Raw genomic sequence first — 14,353 nt, 5'->3', positions numbered from 1 at the left:
AAGGAAGAGCCAGGGGCTGGTGCTTGGCTCTGGGAATGCCAAGGAAGGGCCAGGGGCTGGTGCTGGCCGTGGCACAGCCAGCAGAGAGGGCACCATGGGCTGTGGCACTGCTGCAGTCAGAGGAGGGACCCCACCACCTGCAGCCCCCTACCCATCACCAATTTCTGGCAGATCCCTTCCACAGGGATAACCAGCTCCAGCCTCAATCCATCCCCTCGGGGAGCTGTGGCACACCTGGCTGCGACAGCACAGCCCCAGATTCCCAGGGGTTCCCACCTCTAGGAATAATTAGCAACCATTCAGAGCTGGCTCATTCAGGCTCCAGAGGTGCTTCCCTTGCTGCAGCACAGCCCCGCTCCCACTCCCGGCTCTGAAACCCTTCAGAGGCTCAGGGGACACGGCGGGGGCCGGGCTGCCAGCGAGGTGAATGGGGTTCAGGTATTTATTCACTCCTGCAGCTCTCGGAAGCCCTGGAGAGGCTTTGCCTGCCCCGACTCGCCCGGGGCTGGGTGCTGACAGCAGCAGCGATGTTCTGCTTCGAATTCCCGACATTTGATGAGGCCGGGTGTCTCTCTAGCAAGATCTGGGGCTTCTGCGGGGTTATATAACTGAGGAAGGGCAGAGCTGCCCTGTTCGGAGGCACCCCCCGCTCCTGCTCTGACACCTGGCAGGGTAATTAGTCACTGATTACGGGCGGTGACGCAGGGCACCAGCCCAGCTCCTGCCCGCGCCCACGGGGCTCAGGGACTGCCTGCGAGCAACGTGTCTGCTTCCTAATCCTGTGACTCCATCGTTAATCAGCCCGGGATAAGAGAGTAAATAAGTCTGTCACTGGAGGCTGGTGCAGGGCAGGACAAATATTTTATGAAGTGTACTGTGAGAGTGTTCACAGGGGCCTTAGGATGAGGGAAGGGATGAGGATCTGGCTCCGTGTTTCAGAAGGCTGATTTATTATTTTATGATATATATTGTATTAGAACTATACTAAAAGAATAGAAGAAAGGATTTCATCAGAAGGCTGGCTAAGAATGGAATAAGAATGAATGATAACAAAGCCTTGTGGCTCAGACTCTGTCCAAGCCAGCACACTTCGATTGGCTGTTAATTAAAACAGCTAACATGGGCTAATCAAAGATCTACCTGTTGCATTCCACAGCAGCAGATAACCAATGTTTACATTTTGTTCCTGAGGTCTCGCAGCCTCTCAGGAGGACAAATCCTAAGGAAAGGATTTTTCATAAGAGGTGTCTGTGACAGTGTACCCCTCTGTTTGTGGGTGTCACACGCCAGATCCGCACAGGATGTGCAGAGGGAGCATTAACTCCTGCCAGCAAAGCTTTGGCTCTGGATCTCTGCATCCCCCCGTGTCCCCACCAATTCTGCCCTCCCCAGGGACCAGAGAGGATGGTGTGGTGCTGGCACAGGGACTGTGCTGGGCCTGGGTGTCCCCAACACGGAGATCTGGGCTGGCACAGAGGGTACAGAGGGGTGCAGGCTTGTTGTCCTCATCCCAAGGCAAAAGGGTGAAGGTGGCAGCATGTGGCAGAGGGACAGCTCCTGCCCAGCAGCAGCTGGGGGAACCCCATTTGATTGCTGATGCAGCAGGAAAACTTCCCCACCTCCAAACAGCATCCCAAGACCCTTTTGCCCAGACCTCTGAGGGAAGCCAACCTCATTCCATAGGGGTTTATAACGGGGAATATAAAAACACTTTCTGCCTAAAGCAAAGCATTCAAAGCCTATCTGCAGTCAGACTCCTCAAGCAGCACCACCACTGAGGCAGCAGCCACGTCCACAGGCCTGCAGACTTGTGTTGTACCAGGAAAATGAAATCCTGGATTAGCTGTACCCCCCCTTGCAGGACACTGCCCTGGCAGGCAGCTCCAGCTCTCTGCCCCACAGGGCTCCCGGGGGCCAGGGTCCCCTGGGAAGGCTGCTAGAGCCTTCATTTCATTCTTAATCCAGAAAAAATAAGCAAATAAAGGCAGGATTCCATTTTAGGCCTCTGTATCCTGAAGAGCTGCTGCCAACCAGCCTCTCATGCGCTGGCCTGGCTGTGCTGTGGCACCGGGAGCAGAGGCTGGAGGGGCTGGAAAAGCAGCACAGGGGGACTTGATTTCATATGAGCTGAATTCCAGCTTTCACTCCAGTGGAAAAGTCCATAAAAACGGGGATTTGGAGCCTGCTCCTGCCCGGGGCATGCCTGTGTAACCACTCCTCTCTGCATTCCTCAGATTCCTGTTCCGCTGGAGACTGGATTGAAGACGGGGTCTGAGGTCCCTGCTGGAGGAAGAGGAGAAGGAGGAGGAGGTTTCCCTTGGCCTCTGAGCTGTGAAAGCAGAAAACCAAAGCATGTCCCAGGTCATAGAATCCCACGTGCTGCGTGTTGGGCAGACTGTGTGCATTTCCTCACCCGAGGAAAGCAAGAGCCTGCACCCAGCCGGGTACCCCAGGCTGCCGGGCAAGTACGTCTACTACTCCACAGAAACCTGGGCTGAGCCCCCCTCCATGGTGCACCCCAAGGCTCACCTGCTCCCCAGGTATGGAGCCCAGCCCCTGCCAGAGCATCTGGCTGCTCACACGCAGGGGAAGGACCTGCAGAATTCCTCCTTGGAGAGACCCCCTGTGCTGAGCCAGCCAAAGGAGGAGGAGAACGGCAGCACGGACCCTGAGGACCAGCCAATGTCTCCCTCCCTGGATATAACCATAGAGACTCTCAACAAGATGATCCTGGAGATTGATCCCACCTTCCAGCCACTGCCATGCAGGCCAGTGAGGGCTGCAGGCCAGCCTGCTGCTCAGGGGGACACTGTGGCCACCAAGAAGCAGGAGCAGGAGGCAATAGGTGAGGCAGAGGAAGGGCTTGGGCTGTGGAGCCACCAAAGCTCCCATCTGGTGACAATCAGAGCCTGGTTGGGCACACGTCTGTCCCCTGGAGCCACAGAAGGTTCTGTGCTCCTGAGAAGGCTGGAAATGGGCACCAGGGACATTCCCTGCTGTCCCCAGGGGGATCAGCATAGGGGACTGTGTCCTGACATCAGGGCTCCATAGTAAGGAACCAGAGTTGTGTACCCAAGCTCTGCCTGACTCCAGTGCTTCCACAGTGAGGGCTGCAGGCCAGCCTGCTGCTCAGGGGGACGCTGTGGCCACCAAGAAGCAGGAGCAGGAGGCAATAGGTGAGGCAAAGGCAGCACTTGGGTCACCAAAGCTCCCATCTGGTGACAATCAGAGCCTGGTTGGGCACACGTCTGTCCCCTGGAGCCACAGAAGGTCCTGTGCTCCTGAGAAGGCTGGAAATGGGCACCAGGGACATTCCCTGCTGTCCCCAGGGGGATCAGTGTCCTGGCATCAGGGCTCCATAATAAGAATCCAGAATTGGGTATCCAAGCTCTGTCTGACCCCAGTGCTCCAGAGCCTGATCACTGTTGACATTTCTCATGTCCAAGCAGCTCAAAGGGGTCCAGAAAGGAACAGGGAAAACAGCTTTTAGTTCTACCTGCTGTTCGTTTCCCTGTGTCTGAAGAAAACAATTCTCATCACAAATGGGACTTGCAGCTGTTGGAAAACTTCTAATCCCAGCTGTCACCGCCAGTGACAGGCTCTGGGTGCCCAGTGAGGACCCTGCTCCCCTCAAGGGCAGCAGAGCCTTTGCCAGGGTCACACTTGACCTGTGGGAGCACATGGGTTTGCAGCCAGATTTCCAGAGCCCTGGGCTAAGGTATCGAGTGTTGCACAACCTTCCCATTTAAGTGTTCCCAACCCTTGTGCCAGGGAAATTCTTTTTCCAGGGCTTGTGCACTCCCTGGGCAGCATACCTGGCATAGGCAAGGCACCAGCAGCACATACCAGCCCTGCCTCTGCTCACAGTGCCTCGTGTGACCCCTTGTGCAGCTCTTCCCTGCCATCCCTGCAGCCCAAACTCGGATTTGTGGTCCTGCTATTCCTGCCTGGGCTCTCCTGCTCATTTTGGGTGTTCAGCACTCTGTATATGGGGAGCTGACAGTGCTGACAGGACAGTTCAGGGTGGTTCGGGTGCCTCAAGCTTCCCAAAAGCTTTACTGCCCATCCTTGTCTTTACACATAGAAATGCCTCAACAATCAGTCCCCCACAGCAAGGTCAAATGTGGAGATGTTAAAGACAAAAAAAAAAAAAAACCAAATTAAATTCTCCCTGAGCCCTCATGCAGACATAGGGAGAAGGATGAGGCGGGTGTGAGGGTGTGCAAGGCAGCAGCCCTGCAGGAGCCAGGCAATTCCAGAGCAGACAGTGTCTGCTTCCTGCTGGGATGGACAGGGTGGCCTTGCAGATAAAACACTGTGCCAAAGTGCAGATCCTGCTCTGGCTGCTCCGTGCCCTGACCCATTGCACTGCTCAGGGGCTGGAGCCCCAAGCAGCTCCTCAGGTAACGTGCTGATGGTCTGGAGAACCTGGCTGCAAGCGTGGCACTGAACATCTGGAGAGCTGGCCATGAATTCAGTGGGGAAAGCCTCGCTCCAGCTTTCATTTTCTTTTAACAGCTCTCGGTTTTTTACACAAGCTTCCTCCCGTAGTGCAGTGTTCACTCACCTGCTCCTGCTCCAGCCCTGCAGCCTGTGCCCTGCTGTGAGGGTATCAGGGACTGATGGTGCTCAAGAGAGGTGAGAGGGGCCTGTTCTTGTCTTTTTTTAGTGGAGAACATGAGGAAGCTTTAAACTCAATCTGGATGGGCCCCTTCCAGCTCGGCACAATCTATGAAATGCTGCAGCAACAGGAGGCACCTTCATGAGAGGCTCTATTCCCTCTGGATCCTTCTAGATCCTAGAGGAGAAAGGAGATCTCGGAGCTTGGCTTGCGTGACATCTGGGCTCCGTGTTTGTGGCACTTTTGCCACTCCTTGATGCTGGAAAACTTGCCAAGGTCTTGAGCAAATATTTGAGGTTTAACCACAGGTGATAAGAGGAGCAAAGGCAGAGAAGTAGGAGGTAAAAGGCCTCAGGAGCCTGGTGCACGGACTCTTGTCAGTTCTTTAAAGAACAATTAAAATCCACGTTTCTTTCTCATTTTGGGGAGATATTGACAAAAGGGTTTGAGCGCTGGTGCCAGGGCACATGGACACAGAGATGCCCCCAGGTTGGGCGTTGGAGGAGCTGGCTTTGGCTCTGTCCTGCCATGATCCAGCTGTGTCCCCGCTGGGGACCAGCCCTCCTGGCACACCCAGCGCCTCCTTGGCTGTGTTTATCCAATTTTCTGCTGGGATTGGCACAAAGGGGCTCAGGGGATCACTTCAGTACAGCCCTGTGCTTTTCCTGCTCACCCAGCTCCGTGCCCCAGAGCCCAGGTTGGTGCTTGGGCCAGCAGGTCCATCAGGACCTGTCACACCACGGGCAGGGAGCTCAGGGCTGTCAGAGCAGTTTGTCTTTGCCGCAGCAAACAGGATTTTCCCTCTCTGAGAAACACCTTTGAGAAGGGGAACTTTGCTGAACTCCACGGCAGGGCAAGGAGCAGGAGCTGAAAGCAAAGCTGGGCACGTCCAGGCTGGAAGGGAAGTGCACACCTCTGGCTCTGGGGTGATTAAGTGATTAACCACAGCAGCAGCTCCCCTGGGATGTGATGAATCTGCCAGCTCTCAAATCAAGTCTGAGTCGCTAAAAGGGCTCTTCCAGCTCAGCCAGAAATGCTGGCTTTGTCCAAGGAAGCCTGGATTTGGTGTGCACCAGGTTCTCCAGGTGCTGGCTGTGAGGCTCCACTGGGGGTGTTGGACAGGAGATGCTGTCAGGTGTGTTCTCATGTCACTAATGGCAAGTGGAAGGGCTGGCTCTGAGCAGAAAGAATCCCAGAGCAGGACAGAGGCACAGAGACTGCTCCAGGGAGATCTGTGCAGGGAGGGAGAAAGGAGGAGAGAGCAGCCACCCCCTGACAGGTCTGTGCTTGCTGGTCCTGTACACCAGGAATGTTGTGTCTGCCCCTGTCCCACGTGGATTTGTCACTGCCCCAGCTGTACCTGGGCCCAGGTGACATCCCCTCTGCCCGGGGTGTGCAGGGCCACCCTCAGAACCTGACGTCACCCCGGGGGGAGCAGCCAGGTGTTTTTCTCTTGAGTCAGGTACAAACAGAGCAGCTGCTGGAGGGAACACCCTGCCCTGGCTGCAGGTCCCGGCAGGTCCTGGCTGGGTAATGCTGGCGAGGAGGGTCTGAGCAGGCAGACGTGGCCGCACGTAACCCCCTGCCTTCCCTGGGAGCCTGCCAGCACTGGGGGGGAGCTCTGTGAGCAATCAGCCCTCACAGGGTCTCAACACACTGCTGGACCCCCAGCCCTGCAGAGAGGGAGCCAAAATTCCCAGCAGGAACAACAGACACGTGTTCCTCACAGAGCTTTGCTGAGGAGCCCGGCTTGCACACCAGATCCTTCATGATCTCCCCTCTCTTTCTCTCTCTGCAGACATCAAGTACATAGAGCTGACGCCAGGCAGAGCCACGGGGCCTGAGCTGCCACAGGGCTCCCCCAGCCCTTCAGGCACCCCCTTCTCCAGGTCCCCTCAGACCAGCAGCTTCCTGCCCCAGAAAGGAGCCCTGGGAGGCAAATACAGCTCCGGTGACAGCGTGGTTTTCTCCAGCCCACCCGGACCCCCGAGTCCCCAGGCGGCCGCGCTGAGCAGCAGCAAAGCAGCCGAGAGCAGCAGCGCTCCCTGGCAGTGCCTGGCAGGACACACAGACACAGCCTCCTGCAGCCCCGGGGCCCTCAGCACCTCCCCAGGTGTGGAGAACCTGCTGAAGCCCGTGCAGGTGCTGAGGGCCCAGCAGAGGGGCAGCTGGGTGTCCCAGCTCTCCACCAGCCCCGGCTCGGACACCAGCTACATCCTGGGCAGGTAAATGCCCCCTGTGCCCGCTGGAAGGGGCACAGGGCAGTCCCTCACTCCCTGGTGGTGCCCTGCAGGGTCGGCGCAGTGGCTGGCGCGGTTTCTGTGTGTGAACACCCCCCCGATGTGTGTGTGTGCTCTGTCTCCCTCCTGCAGCAGCACCCACTCGCTCCACCACGACGACTCCGACGCTTCGGCCGCTGCCTCCCTGTCCCCCTCCAGCTCCCTGGGCAGCCCCTGCTCCCCTTCCTCGGGCATCGTGGCTCACCCCAGGGAGGCTTCGGGCCAGAGCTCCCCCCAGCCGCGGGCAGGCAGCTCCCCCAGCGCCTCCCCAGCCCAGAAGGGCCAGGCCAGCAGCTGCCCCCCGTCCATCCTCACCTCTGCTGCCGACATCCCGGTGCTGCTGGTGAACGGGTGCCTGGAACAAGGGGACGGACCCCCCCAGCTGGCCAGAGCCCCCCCGAGCTCTGCCCAACAGCCCCCCCTGGCCGGCTGCAGCCCGGCCTCGAGGCTGGGGGGCCTGAACAACGCTCAGTCAGCGCCCACCCTCAGCTGCCTCTCGGACAGTGAGTCATGGGCAGGGTGGGGGGCAGTGCACAGCCCAAAACTGCTGGGAAACGGGGGGGGCAAAGCCCATTTTCCCTCTGCTTTAGCTGGTTCCATTCCCTCTGCTTGTAGGGATGGGAGGTGCTGGCTGTGTTTCCCCATGGTCCAGGTGGTCTCCAGGCTGAGGGTGGGGACCCAGGGTTGGGCTCAGCTTTCTGCCCACCGGTGTCCTGGGACGTGGGCTCAGCAGCCAGGAATGCTCCGCTCCCTCCAGGAGATGCAGATGCACCTATTTATAGCACCTGAGAATGAGGAACATCATTCTGTGCTGTGCTGGGCTGTTTGCAGACCCAGAGCGGGCTGGGAGGAGGGGTTGGGGCTCCCGTTGGCTCTGAGGACACCAAAAGGCACCAGGGTTCACAAGGTCCCTCATTCAAGGGCAGACACTGGGGCTATTGTTCTCTGGAGGAGATGAGCAGAGGCAGCTCTCAGGGCAGAGGGTTTTAATTGGAATCCTTGTGGGAATAGCAAGAGGGTGTGTGGGTCAGATCCTGGTGTAAATCCCATGGCCCAGTGGGTTGTGCAGGGCTGGGCAGGCTGGCACTGCCAGGGGATTCCATGTGACCCTCTCTGCTCTACATCACAGCCTGCCAAGAGAGATAATTGCATGGAGAACGAGTTGTTCTGAGGAGTGGGGAGGAAAGGACTCAAAAGGATGGAAAGACCTTCAGCCCTGGCCACCCTGAGGGAGAAATGTCTTTGCTGGGCTCTGCCATCTGTGTCCTTCAGGTTCCTGCTGGCCTTGACACCCCGTGCTCTCTTGCAGGTCCCCTGAGGGCTGGGCAGCCCACCATGAAGTTTGTGATGGACACCTCCAAATTCTGGTTCAAGCCAAGCATCAGCAGGGACCGAGGTGAGGCAGGGTGTGACCCCACTCGGGCTCTGGCCTGTCCCCAGAGCTCCCCAGTGTCCCTGTGGGGACTCAGTGGGGGCAAATCAAACCCTGCTGGGCGCTGATGGGTGTGGAGGGACCTTCTCAAGGGTTGTGTCACGGCCCCTCTGTGTCCTCCACGCCCAGCAAAGCATGGCCTGGGCAGGGGCTGAGTGTCCTGAGGGCTGCAGGGATCATGGCACCAAGGCAGGGCCCTGCAGTTGGTGCCACACCAGGGATGTGTGCGTGTCCTTGGCACACACTCCAGAGCTGCTGCAGCCAAGGAGGGGCTCCCTGCAGAGCAGCAGGGCACAGGGCAGGCAGCTCCCACCTGTTGTGCTTGGCTGAGCCCCTGCCTGTGCTCTGACAGCAATCCAGCTGCTGAAGGACAAGGAGCCGGGCACGTTCCTGGTGAGGGACAGCACCTCCTTCCGGGGCTCCTTCGGGCTGGCCATGAAGGTTCCTGGCTCCCCCTCGAGCAGCCAGACAGGTAAGGGGGTGCACGGGGGGCTGCTTCAAGGGTTTAACTGAAATGACTCAAAATAAAGCCACAGAGAAGCTGCAGCACTGTGGTGTGTGGCATAGAGTCTGCGTGTGCCCTCTTCTCATGGGGGCTGGCACCATGGTGGTGGCACAAAGCAGCTCCAGTGGTGCCCTGGGACGGGACTCTGGGGTGGCACGGTGGCGTTGGGGCCGCTGCTGGTGCTGATCGTGGTTCCTCTTGCAGGTGAGGAGAGCAGTGACCTCGTCAGGCACTTCCTCATCGAGTCCTCCACCAAAGGGGTTCACCTGAAGGGCGCCAGCGAGGAGCTGTACTTTGGTAAGGACGGTGCTGTGCCCACAGCAGCCCTGGCAGCGCCAGGAGCTGCTCCCAAAGCCCCTGGAAGCACCAGGTGAATGCGGTGCCCACCTGCCAGCACAGGAACCCCCCAGCCCCAGCTCCTGCCTGCATTTCCCTGGCAGCTCCAAAGCAGGAACACGAGCTCCCTGTTGGGACACTGCTGCAGGTGTGTGGGTGGGGGGTTCCAGGCAGCAGCAGCTCCCACCCCCCCTAAACTCACAATTCTGATTGCAGGGAGCCTCTCTGCCTTCGTCTACCAGCACTCCATCACCCCTCTGGCGCTGCCCTGCAAGCTCAGCATCCCCACCCGAGGTAGGAGATGCGGCCGGAGGGAGGCTCCTCCCGCTGCCCCGGGGAGGTGGGCGAGGTCCTGGCCTGGGGAGGGGTCTGAGCCCCCCTCCGGGTGCCTGCGAGGGGCTTCTCCCCTGGCTGCAGGTGGAGCCGACCTGGGGACAGGAGGGTGGTGACTCCTTTCCGCTGGGGGCGAGGGAAGTGGGAGTGGGAGATCAGAGGTGAACGGCGAGGGAAATGAAGCACAATTGAGTTAATTACTGCCCTAAACCCCTGCAATTAGTGTCTTTTGTGAGATAAGGAAAAGCCAAAGAGGTGACCAGCTCAGCCTGACCTGTGGCATCACTGGTCCTGCTTGTCCTTTGCGCAGATCTCGCTGATGGATTGGACAGCCCTGACTGCGCCCCTGAACCTGCCCCGGCCCGGGCCAGGAAAGCTGCAGGTGAGGACAGGAGCCGGCTGCTGGCCCTGGGGACATCCTTGGGGCACACTGTGACAGCAGCAGGTCACCCCCGTGCAGGGCTGGGCACTGACATCCCCCTCCAGCTTCCCCATGGGGCTGGAGATAGCTGCAGGATTCCTGCAGATTTTTTCCTTGGGTTGCAAGGAAACCTGATATTTTTAAGGAAAGGAAACTTTGAGTCCTCAAGCTGCTTGAAAGCACAGCTCTTGAGGTCGTGGGGCTGATGAAAGACCCCCGGGTTCCACAGTTTTAAAGAGTTCCTGATTTTTAAGCCCCTCTCTCCTGATGGGCTTCAATGGGGGTGGAAAGCTGGAGTTTTAGGAGAGGGGTGGGCAGTCAGGGGCTGGTGAAATTCCCTTACAGGGCACATGTGGGAATGGTCTGTGGATGGGGAAGGGTCTGTGCACCTCAGCCTGGGTGGGCTCCAGGTGAGAGCAAAGAATAAAGGGCAGGAGACCACACGGACGGGTCACAACGCAGGCTGGGGAGCTGGGGACTGCTTTGTTTTGCTGGAAATTCTGAAAAATCAGTTGGCAGGCTGGAAAGTTTAGTTTGACCCAGAGCAGCCCTTTAAACAGCTCAATCAGCCTGAAATGTCATGTTTTAGGTTGGCCGTCAGCCCTTGGTTAGCTTCGGGTATTTCTGCTTTTCATTAAAGGAAATATGTAATAAACAGACAAGAAAAAACCCAGCGAATGTGACATTTAGAAACGGGAAATTAAATACTTTGACTTTTACAACAATTAGCGCGAAGAATTAAAGCAAACCAAACTAAATCAGCGAAGAATTTCTGAGTCACCAAATCTTTTTTTTAATTTTCGTCAAAACAAACCTGACCCGGGTCCATGTGAGGCATCTGCAGGATGACCCCTGGGGACCCCTTGGCCCGGGTCACATCCGTGCTGAGCCGTGCTGTCCTTGCAGTGTGCAACGTCCTGTACCTCAACTCGGTGAACGTGGAGACGCTGACAGGAGCCCCGGCCATCCTGAAGGGCATCTCCTGCACCTTGGAGCTGGAGACGCTGCCCACCCCAGCCCTGGTGCACTTCAGGGTGACGGAGCAGGGCGTCACGCTGACCGACGTCCAGAGGAAGTAAGAGCTTGGGTGGGCCAAGGGATGGGATGGGGGAGTTTCATGGAGAGGCAGCTCCCTCCTCACCTCCCAGCCTCAGGAAAACATGTCCTGGTTGGACAAATCCGTGTCACCATGCAGGGATGGATGTGGCGCCTTAGCAAGGGGTGCTGGGTTTGGTGGCGTGGCAGGGGACCAGGTGCACTCAGGGTTGGGGTTTTGGGGTGCCTTGAGACCCTCGGTCTCGCACAACAGGGGTTAGATTTGCAAATTCATGTCCTTTCCCAGGCCCTTCCCTTCCCTAACGATTCCCTCTCCTCTTCCAGGGTGTTTTTCAGGCGACACTACCCCTTGGCTGCCATCAGGTTCTGTGGGATGGACCCTGAGAACAGAAAGTGAGTTTTGGGCAGCCGTGCCTGTCAGAACCACCCACCACTGCTGTGCTCCCTTCCCTGTGCTTCCCAGTGCCTCTGCACCACTTCAGATCCCAAATCCCATAAAACTGCCCTGGGCACGCCCTGCTGGGGTGGATCTAAACATAACCCTTGGCTTTGCAGCTGATGGAATGGGTTAAACATCAGCCTCTGAGCAACTCCAATTCTGTTCTTCCCCCAGGTGGCAGAAGTACTGCAAGTCCTCCAGGTAAGAGCAGGGACCTCCTGCATGGGGTGGGGGGCTGGAATCCGGGGGAATGCTGCTGCTTTGGGAAGTGGCTGCATTGCAGAGCAGCAAAGAATGAGCTCAAAAAATGAGGAGGGGATGTGATAGAAGTTACCATGGCGGCAGGATGAGGCGTGGGACTGATGGGTGAAGCTTTTTGGGGGGGGTTTGGATGAGAGGTTTGGCTGAGGCCAGTTTTCCACATCCCCTCATGCAGAACCCCTCGTCCAAATCCCACAGCCTTCCCAGGGACTTGTGCTGGGTTCAGGAAGTGAGCTTATATCTGGCTCTACCTTGTGCTCAAGAATCTTTTCACAGCTGGGGAAGCCTTGCCAAAAATGCTCCTCCCAGCTGCTTGGCTTCCAAGGAAACGTGATTGGGGAGCGGGCCAAGGTGGAATTGCTGGAACTGGGATTTGGCTTTGTGGCTGGGCTGGTTTCAGCCTATTCCCTCAGATTCCTGGATGCAAACTGAATAAGCCTCTTTTCTTCCCCAAAGAATCTTCGGGTTCGTGGCCAAAAGCCAGACAGACTCGGAGAACCTCTGTCACCTGTTTGCAGAGTACGACACCGTGCAGCCCGTGTCCCTCGTCATCGACCTGCTCCGCCAGCTCCTGCCCAGCCCATAGGGACACACACAGCCCTGGGACACTCAGGGCCAGCAGCTGCCCACACACTGCTGAGCTTCTCCTGCTCCCCTTCTCCTGCTTCTGGGTTGCATTTTGGCAACAGCACGTAATTCGAATTTTTTTTTGTTATGCACCGTCACATCAGGAGCCTCAGCTAAGGACTTTCAGCTCTGGTGGGATGAGATGCTCCTCCAAGCCTCTCCATGGGGCACTGGCTGCCCTGGGGAAGGGATGGGAGCTGTGCTCTCTATGGAACCACTGTCCCTCAGCTGGACTCTCTGCTTTGAAGGACCACAATGCTCTGGCTGGGGTTTCCACCAGCCGTGAGGCGCCCTGGGCTGGGGGAGCTCATGGAGCTGAACTGAACTGGGGACTCAGCCCTGACCCTCCAGTGCTGCAGGAGGGAAAATCTGGGGGAGGAATCGCCCCCCCTGAGCAGCACAAAGAGGCAGCTTTGCAAATCAAAGTGTACAAAATGACTAAGTCCTGCTGGAAACCTGCTCGCCTCGAGGAGCAAGCAGCATCCACAGGCAGGAATTGACAGAGCAGCGCATTTTTCCTGGTGCTGGGAAATTCTCCTGCCCTTTTTACGCAGCGCGGGGTTGCGGGCGGGGCTCGACCTCCCAGCATTGCAGAGAGCTGGGAAATAAATGGTGACATTTCCATGACAGTGAAACATCCTCGGGTTTTTGGAAATGACTTGCCTGAATTTGGGCCGGATTCTCAGATGACGTAAATTGGCAGGGCCTCGAGGAAGACTCATGGTGCTGCCATGATCTGCAGCAGCTGAAGGGTCAGCTCGTGCTGTAGCTCAGAGCAGAAAGCAGCTCTGAGGCCACCACACTCTTCTCCACCTTATTTCTCATTTGGTGCCTCTGCTTTGGTTTAATTTTGACCCCCATGTTAGCGAACCCTCGCAGGGGTATTTTCAATAAAGCAGTAGAATATTTTTCAATGACATCACGAGGATGGCAGCAATGGAGACACTTGCTCTGCTCCAGAGCAGCTGAACAGATGCACCCAGGGCACCCAGGGCTCCAGCCAGGCTGTGAAGCAGGTCCAGCTGTGGCCACTCTTGGCAATGACCAGAACAGATATTGGGGTCACTGTGGGGGGAGCACATGGGGCACCAAGAGGAGACAGCAGCAGCTTTGTCCCCCCAATCCCTCTGCCCTGAGCTCTGCTCAGCCACAGCCCAGCACTGCAGGGAGGGCTCAGGAGCTGGTGCCCAAGGGATCCAGGGGCCTCTGCTGTCCCCATTGTGCTGCAGGGACCAGGGGGCAGCTTGGGCTGTGGGTCATGAACCCTGAGACCCTGGGGCAGCCCTGGGACCCCCAGAGCTGGCAACAACTCCGTTGTTACCATTTTCCTGGTCAGGACCAGCAGCTGGGAATGGGGACGGGCACAGGCTTTGGCTCCCCACAGTGCTTTGGGTGGTCGTGCTGCCCCCCGAGCCCAGCCAGCCCTGGTGGCCATCAGCACAGGGCCAGGGCACGAGGCTGGGCTCCAGGAGGCCCATCTGCCATGCCAGCACATTTCTGGGCTGTCTGTATTGGCAGCAGCCCATCCTGGTGCTGTTTGTACAATGCCAGCACCGCCCGCTCCAGTAACCGGGGCACCCGGCTGGCACCAGCCCCAGTGGCACTGCCAGCCCCAAACACGGAGCCACCAAACACGGGCTCAGCGACCTCCTGAGCCATGACCCCTGGCAGAAACCGGGGCAGAGCCAAGCCATGACCAGGAAGTGCACAGCTGTCGCAGTTCCTGTGCCTGGGCATCTCCTGCCTGCATCCTGACCCCCTCCCGAAACACCGAGCTGGAGGTGCCCGGTGCGCCCTGGCACCAGCAGGCACCCACACATGTGGCCTCGGGCTGCAGCTCTGCCCGGCCTGGAGCCCGTGTCCCTGGAGCAGCCGGTGCCTGTCCCGGGGTGCCCCTGAACTTTGAAGCCGGTGCAGGGTCCCCTCCCCGGGCTGGCGCCGCCGCCGCTGCTCGGTGGCGCTGTGCAGGGCGATGGGGACAATCCTCCCGGTGGCACCCTGGAGACACTGAGCCGGGAGTCATGAGGAAGCAAGGAATTAATT

The 14,353-nt window shown here is 58.1% G+C and overlaps 1 protein-coding gene across 1 annotated transcript; it reads left to right on the top strand.

Annotated features, from left to right (window-relative positions):
- The first annotated feature begins 2,352 nt into the window (after positions 1-2,352).
- TNS4 (tensin 4) lies at positions 2,353-12,269 on the top strand. Its single transcript, XM_058041801.1, has 12 exons — positions 2,353-2,845; positions 6,420-6,846; positions 6,994-7,403; positions 8,210-8,296; positions 8,685-8,804; positions 9,042-9,134; positions 9,390-9,467; positions 9,817-9,888; positions 10,834-11,002; positions 11,308-11,376; positions 11,597-11,623; positions 12,140-12,269. Exons 1-12 carry the CDS (start codon positions 2,353-2,355, stop codon positions 12,267-12,269), a joined length of 2,175 nt encoding a protein of 724 aa, XP_057897784.1.
- The last annotated feature ends 2,084 nt before the right edge of the window (positions 12,270-14,353 follow it).

Source organism: Melospiza georgiana, chromosome 28, assembly GCF_028018845.1.
Source record: "Melospiza georgiana isolate bMelGeo1 chromosome 28, bMelGeo1.pri, whole genome shotgun sequence".
In the NCBI taxonomy this organism is placed as follows: Eukaryota; Metazoa; Chordata; class Aves; order Passeriformes; family Passerellidae; genus Melospiza; species Melospiza georgiana.
This window is presented reverse-complemented; position numbering and strand designations above follow the sequence as displayed.